The 7,710-nt window shown below is 60.6% G+C and overlaps 1 protein-coding gene across 1 annotated transcript in view; it reads left to right on the top strand.

Moving 5' to 3' along the window:
- Window positions 1-780: 780 nt before the first annotated feature.
- KCNAB1 (potassium voltage-gated channel subfamily A member regulatory beta subunit 1) overlaps window positions 781-7,710 on the top strand; it is a 70,821-nt gene continuing 63,891 nt past the window's right edge. Inside the window, exon 1 of the mRNA XM_038146266.1 lies at window positions 781-1,410. Within this exon, the coding sequence (XP_038002194.1) occupies window positions 1,139-1,410 (272 nt within the window). The 5' untranslated portion in view covers window positions 781-1,138. The remainder of the gene's footprint in view (window positions 1,411-7,710) is intronic.

Below are 7,710 nucleotides of genomic sequence, written 5' to 3'. Positions count from 1 at the left end.
GAGCCCAGCAGGTCCCACCTGGCCGGGAGGGAACCGGGGAGTGCCCGGAGGGCAGGGATGGAGCAGCGTGGGGACCCAAACCCTGCTGGGAAGTGGCCGGGGGTCAGGCAGGCCCCGGCACAGCCTGGAGCCTTGGGATGGATGGGATGTTGGGAAGAGGCTGGGGCGGCCTCCAGGCTCGGGGATCTGCACGGCTCAGGGGGGGAAACCATCCCGAGCTGGTGCCAGACCTGCTGGGAGTGGGACGGTGCACCAGGGACCCCCCGAGACCCCTTTGCCCCATCCCAGGACCCCTTCCCTGCACCCCGGGGCACCCGGCGGGGCACGGGGGTGGCAGCCCCGCTTTGGGGTGGTTGCAGCGCTTTTGAGGCGCTGGTTTCAAGTCCCGCTGCCTTGCAGGGGTTTTGCTCCGGCAGCTCTCGCACACGGCTGTGCCCGTGCTCCCGAAGTGGCGGCTGTGATTAGAGCTGTAATCTCCGCGCCAGCTTTTACATCTCCGGGCGGAGAGGGGAATTAATGCGATTCCCGCGTCCGCCCTTTCATACATTCCACAAACACCGCTCGCTCGGGAGCGCTCGGAACTTGCTTCTCATCCTAAGGGGGACCAAACCCCCACATTCCTACGGATCCCTTGGAGAATGGAAGGTCCTGCTGGATGGGGCGGCCCGAGGAGCTGCAGGAGGAGGAGGAGGAGGAGGAGGAGGGGGGCGATGGGCACGGGGATGCTCCGGGGCACGCTCCGCGCTGCAATTTGCCCGGGCCAGCCCACGTGGGCGAGGGCTCGCCCTCAAGGTGACACGTGTGACTTCACCTCCGATGTTTACGGCGCTGGGCAGCAGCACGGGCTTTCCAGAAGCGTCCGGCGAAAGCCCTCGCCGGTCCGAGGCCGGCGGCGGCGCGGGGCTGTGCCCGCCGCGATGCTTTCGGGGACCGTCCCCCGGGCCGGCCGCGGAGGGACCGGCACGCCGCTGCAGATGGCTCCGTGAGAAGGTCGCGGCTCTTCTCGCCGGTTCAGCCCCGCAGGCACGTCTCTAATTACAGCTTTGAGGCCGGCGTGCGGCTCGGGAGGGAGAAGGGAGCGCTGCGGTCCCCTCGGACGCTGTGAGGCTGAGCGCTCCCGCGGCGAGGCAGCCCCGGCATGCTGGCGGCACGCACCGGGACCGTGGGCGGCAAGAGCTCCGACGAGTCCCTGAAGCTGAGGAAGCCGTCGGTGCTGTCCCTGGGCAGCCGGGAGCGAGCCCTGCGCGGCTCGGCCGAGGGCAGCAAGGAGGGCCGGGCCCGGGCCGCGCAGCCCCAGCAGCGGGCGCGGCGCCTGGCGCTGCTGCGGGAGCTGGAGATGAACTGGTACCTGCGGGTGTGCGAGCTGTCCCACGAGTACACCATCGCCTACACCACCGGCATGCCCCACAGGTACGTCCTGCCCGCTGCCCTCCGCCTGCCGGGATAATCGTGACAGTCATCGTAACAGCAACAATAGTAATCACAGCGATGGGAATAATAGTAGAAAGGTCTTGGGCTTTGTAAGTCTGATTTTTCTGGTTATTCGTGCTCTACAGAGATGAATATCCTGCAAACTCGGCTGTTGATTGCCAGAACTTCTCCAGCACAAGCTGCGCGTGGTTGTTGAGCCTTGTTTCTGATTCGCCCGAGTGACTGTGGTTTTGTTTGTGGTTTGAACAGAGTAGAAAAGTTGCTGCTGTCGAGCGGGGACCGTGTGGGTGGCAGGAGGGTCCCTGTCCCCCTCCCTGCCCGGGGGCGCAGCCTGGGAAGGAGCCCCCAGGGAGGAGGAACCTGCGGTCGCTGCATCTCTCGTCCCATCGGTCTTAAATGTCGCAGCCTCCAGAATCTGATCTGCTCCTTTAAAAAAATATAAGGGGATCTTGGTATTAGTGGAAATTAGACGTGCGAGGCTCTAATCTCCCGTGCGGGGTCAGACCCTCGCTGAAATCGGAACCGCAGCAGGAACTGCCCGGGTGCTGCTGCCCCAGCCCCAGGAGCCGCACCCGGCAGCGCCCCGGGGCAGCTCTGAGAGGGAGGGGAGGCTCCCTTCCCCTCGCCCGGGGGGTCTCTCTTTCCCCTCGCCCGGGGGGTCTCTCCTTCCCCTCGCCCTGGGGAATTCCTTCCCCTCGCCCTGGGGGATTCCTTCTCTTCCCCTGGGGGATTCCTTCCCCTCGCCCTGGGGGGATTCCTTCCCCTCGCCCGGGCTCTCCTTCCCCTCGCCCTGGGGGATTCCTTCCCCTCGCCCTGGGGGATTCCTTCTCCTCCCCTGGGGGATTCCTTCACCTCCCCTGGGGGATTCCTTCTCCTCCCCTGGGGGATTCCTTCTCCTCCCCCGGGCTCTCCTTCCCCTCCCTTCGGTGGCAGCCGGGATTCCGGCTGGGAATCGGTCCCAGGCAGGATGGGGGTGCCTGCAGTGCCAAACCAAGCTCTCGCAGATGTGCTTGGGTAAGAAATTCATTAGAATGTCAGGACAGTAAAAAATAGGAACGGGATAAGGAAAAGGAGGTAAAACTGGAGATGCAGCAAGTGGGTATGGATGCAGGAGTGTTCACGAGCACCTGAGGGGAGCACGAGGGGGCTGGGGCTGGGAGGGGGCAGATCCTTGGCCTGGTGTCCCCCAGCCCCTCCAGCCTGTAGTTGGCACCAGCATCATAAAAGCAAAGGGCTGGGGAATAACTTCTGGGAGAGCGAAGTTTCTAAAGATGCTGATCCACACAAACCCAGATCCTCCAAACCAGCAACACCCTTGTGTCCGGAAAACTCCGAGGAGCTTGCAGAGAGATTTCTCAGCGCTGGTTCACCTTGCATTATAGGTGAGCTGGGGCTGGCAGGAGGCAAAACCAAAGGCAGCTGCAGCAGAGATCACAGGTACAGCCCTGGAGTTACACTGCGGGGAGGAAACAGCCTCGGGGACAGGGCAGGGACAGCCCTGGGACGTGCTGCCCTCCCCTGAGTGTCCTTGGGCTGCAGAGAGCTGGGTTGAGATCCCCCTGCACCCCCACGGGGTCAGCACGGTGAGAACAGGACCCCCATCCTTGGGCAGGACCCTCCCGGGGCCACCCGGGGCCACCCACGCGCTGGTGTGACAGTCACACCAGAGGAATAACGGGGTAATCCCGCTGTTCCTGCCAAACTCCCCTCTGTGACATTGAATTATGAGCTTTTCAAATATATTCTGGGGCTGGGATCAGTCTTTCTTTATCTGCTTTGAAAGATTTAAGGATTAGTTGAGTTCATGATACATCCATCACTTGATTATTTAACTTATTTTTCTAATGTGTTTGGGGCTGAAATGGGGTGAGTTTTTAAAATAGAAGAGTCTCAGACAGCTGCCTCAGTGGAATGAACCAGACCTTGGCAGGATTGTCTGCCGTGACCAGAAAAGGTCACCGTGGCCCTTCTGGGATGAAGACCATAAAAACCGTCCCTGGATTGTTCAGGGCCGGGTTGGACAGGGCTCGGAGCAGCCTGGGACACAGTGGAAGGTGTCCCTGCCATGGCAGGGCAGTTTGGAACGCCATGGTCTTCAAGGTCCTTTCCAACCCAACCCATTCTGTGGGTCTGTGAACCAGAACCTCTTCGTGTGCTGTTCAGCAGTGGTGGAACCACTGCTAATTTAACATCATCCTTTAGTTCCTATGAGTTGTCACACCCCGGGAGGCTGCAGATGCTGGAGGAGTTCCCAGAGCAGGTAACCCCGGCTGTGAGAGCTCTCAGTGCACTGTGACAGAACAAGATGTTCCCGTGAGCTGCAGAGGAGATGCCTGCAGAGTTCATCTGCTCGGCCCAGGGCCTGAAATGCACCCCGCTAGAGTATCCGGCTTATTTTTATTGGCCTTGGGCTGAATCCCGAGCAAATATTTCTTATTTTCTAAATATAAGACCTGGGAAACGGGGTCGGTGCTCTATTCCCACCAGCACTCCTCGGGGAGCTGGGCCGGGAGGGGTCTCAGCAGATGAACAGGATTGCTGCTCTTGGCCGGAGCCCACCCTGGGCACCACCCAAAAGGGGCCGGCTGCTGCGGGGACAGGAGCGCCCGGGGGGCATTGCGGCCCGGCTCCGGGATCCTGGCGGGGCCGGCTCCGAGCCCCGCGGGCAGCATGCACCTGTACAAGCCGGCGTGCGCCGGTATTCCCCCGCCCCGGGCGGGCCGGCGGGCGGGCGAGGCGCCGCGGGCTCGGAGCGCTGCCCCCGGGCGGCCCCGGGCGCGCAGCCCCCGCGGCGAGGCCGAGCAGCCGGACAGCTTCCTGGGGCTGCGCCTGGCCCCGAAGCACGGCGCCATGGCCTACAGGTACGGGACACCGCCGCGGGGCTGCCCCGAGACGGGCACGGAGCCGGCACACCTGGGGGATGGCACAGAGCAGGCACACCTGGGGGATGGCAGAGAATGGGCACACCTGGGGGATGGCAGAGAGTAGGGACACCTCGGGGGGATGGCACAGAGCCGGCACAGCTCGGGGAATGGCAGGGAATGGGCACAGCTCAGGGGATGGCACGGAGCCGGCACACCTGGGGGATGGCACAGAGCGGGCACAGCTCAGGGGATGGCACAGAGCAGGCACACCTGGGGGGATGGCAGAGAGCAGGGACACCTCGGGGAGATGGCACAGAGCAGGGACACCTCGGGGAGATGGCACAGAGCCGACACACCTCAGGGGCTCAGCAGAGAGTGGGCACAGCTCGGGGGGCTGGCATCAGCTGGGCACACCTTGGCCTTGGGAGGCTCGACAGAGCAGGCACAGTTCAGGGTGCTGGCAGCCCCCGAGCCCTCAGCTGCCTCAGGGACTTGTGTGATTTCTCTGGGCGCTGTGGGAATTAGGGTGACTTTGAGCAAAGCTGAACGAGTGTGAGCTGTTCTCTTAAAACGCTGATTTTTATGTTTCTCTTCTGACGTTAATCACAGAGTGGTGGAGTGGTTTGGGTTGGAAGGGTGAAAGTCCATCTCTGTCCATGCCCTGCCACGGGCAGGGACATCTTCCACGAGGACAGGCTGCTCCAAGCCCTGTCCAACCCTGCCCTGAGCACTTCCAGGATGGGGAAAGTCACTCTGAATTTTCCAGCTCAGGTCCTGAACCCTGAGACCTTCTCTGTCCTCATGAGCAAATGGACTGAGAGCCCAAATGCCAGGCTGGGTTCAGGCTGGGAAATATGTGGCTTCTGGGCTGGAAAGGGTGTCCAAGGGAAAGGGTGTCATCCCTGCAGGAGCTGCAGCAGCCTGGGGACAGGGGGTGTTGGCTGGGGATGGTGGTGAAGAGACACTGCTGAGCTCAGTCCAGCAATTGTCATTGTGCTTTGCTTCCAGAGAGGTTCCCTTTAAGAGGATGATGTCGTGCATGGAAAGTCTACGAGTTCTTTTTGCTTCTAAGAAAAGCACATTTTCTTTGAAACGTTTGCTTTCCCAAGAGGTTGAGCTTTGCCCGTGGCTAGTCCGAGCTTAACCCTGAAATAAGGCACCGTGCCTGGTGTTTTTGTGGCTCCAGCTCAGCTGTGTCCCAGCTCTTGCTGCTGGATGGGGAAATTCGGTGACAGTGCCCAGGGCGAGTGGGGCTGTGAAAGAGCAGTTTTGAGTCAGGACCAGCAGAAATGGCAAAGGGCTTTGTGCCACCGTGCTGCTGGGCCAGCTGGGCTCCCTTGGAGCAAGCTGGGGTTAGGGAAAGGGGTCTGAGCCCCCAGTGCAGGGGGATGGAATGGGAGAGTGTCCCAGGGCCATGGATGGGCATCCCAGGGCTGCCGTGCTCAGAGCTGTGGCAGGAGAAATCCCGGGGCTGGCAGGGGCACTGCTGTCCCCAGAGAGATCCCCTCATTCCCTGGGGCTTCTGGCCTGGAAACTCGACACCCTTTAACGAGAAATTCCTTTGCTCCTGCTGGTGATCCTAATCCCACCTTGCAGTTGTATTTGAAAAGCTTGGTGTCCTTTTGAGGACAGGAAAATCCCCATTTCCACACAGCCGCGATTCGAAACTTGCTCCTCACTGAGGAGCAGAGGTGCGGGCTCGGGGTGTTCCCATGCCGGGCTGTGATCCCCTGTCTGAAGTGTTCTCTGTGCTTTCTGTGCTCTGCTGCACCAAAACGTGCCCGGCCCGGGGGAGAAGCCAGCCTGGGGAGAAAATTTCTGTAGGGCTGGATATGGGTGGAGGGGAAGTTTAAAGCCATAGAAAAATGTAATTAATGAGAGACTGTGGGGCTGGGGTGGGGCAGTGGGGCTGCCCGGGGCTGTGGCTGCAGCAGCCCCTGCACGCACCCTCGGGCTCCTCTGTTTCTTGGCTCAGCAGTGGAGCAGCCCTCACTCAGCAGAGCCATCAGGCCTGGGGAAATGAAGCATGTGCTTGATTTCTGTGGAAGCTGATGGATCCGAGCCCCTGCTCCGTTTTAAGTGTGCACGTTTTCCACAGCCGACAGAAGCAGCTGTAACTCACTGAGCTTCCCTTGTAGCCAGAGATTTCTGCTGGGGGAGAGGGGCTGGGCACAGGGCCCTGCTCGGGACAGGGATGCTCCAGCAGCTCCCACCTGCTGCTTCCACAGGGTCTTTCTCTTCCAGAAGCACAGGGACTCCTCTATCTGACTGTGAGCTTGGACATTTTCTTCTTCTGCCTCCCGGATGTGTTTTCAGCTCTCCACGGGTCCAGTCTGAAGCCAGCGCAGTAGCAGCTCCTTTTCCATCGGGATTTATTCAGTTACACGTGGGAAGTAATGAATTGTGAACAAGAAACACCTACTAAACACTTGTAAGCTGGTTCATTTGCAGGCTGATCAGCTCTTCTCCCTCTCATTGCTCCAGCCGGTGCAGCACAGCTCCCCTGTCACAGGAGAGCCCAAAGTGCAGCAGTGCCCGAGCTTGGCTCCTTTCTGGCGGCAGCAGAATTTCCCTCAGACGAAACACCCCTTACAGAGCAAACTGGGTGTCTTGTTATCACTGCACAGCTCCTCCCCATGCTCCTCGCCGGGCTGAGGCTCTGCCTGCAAAACCTGCCGAGGTTCTGCTCCCTCCTGATGCCAGCAGGGCCAGGGAGCTCAGCCGGGGCAGCTGCGCTCGGGGCCTGGGGGGGAAATCTTATAGGAGTGGATGTGTCTGCAAGAGCACCCCGGCAGCCCTGGCAAAACATGCTGCTGGCAAATGTTGGGGTGGAAAGTATTTATGGAGGTCACAGGGCCCCGAGGCACTGCTGGGTTAACCCTGCTGCAGCTGGGCCGGGGCTTGCGTTCCTGGTTTATCTGGTTTGGGGCTGAGGTTCTGCTCCAGCAGGGAGGGAATTCTTCCCACAGCACAGGCATCCCTGGCAAACCCACTTCCCTTGGCACGGCCCCCTTGGGGCGTCCTGCAGGGACCCCCTGAGCTCCTGCAGCCCATCCCAAGAGAGCACTGTCCTCCTCCTGTTGCTTCTGTTGGTTAAGCAACTCATTGAAACCTGGCGATTGAAGATTGTGAAACTTTGAGGCAGAGACTGGCCAGCAGGACGATCATGAATGTTCCTGAGTCCTGTTCCTCCAGGATGCCTTTGTAGGATGTCCCCTTTCCTTCCCCATTTTCCCTCTTCCATTTCCCTCTCCCTTTCCCGACTGCAGTGGGAACTCTGAGGAGCTGCCACCAAACCCTTGGCCAGGGCTGGCCATCCCATCCCATCCCATCCCAAGGGGATTCAGCCACCTGGGCTCCGGCAGGCAGAGGGGTCTGAGGGATGGGATTGTCCCTGCACTGGAGATTAAACAGG

Source organism: Motacilla alba, chromosome 9 (genome assembly GCF_015832195.1).
Source record: "Motacilla alba alba isolate MOTALB_02 chromosome 9, Motacilla_alba_V1.0_pri, whole genome shotgun sequence".
NCBI classification, from domain to species: domain Eukaryota; kingdom Metazoa; phylum Chordata; class Aves; order Passeriformes; family Motacillidae; genus Motacilla; species Motacilla alba.
This window is presented reverse-complemented; position numbering and strand designations above follow the sequence as displayed.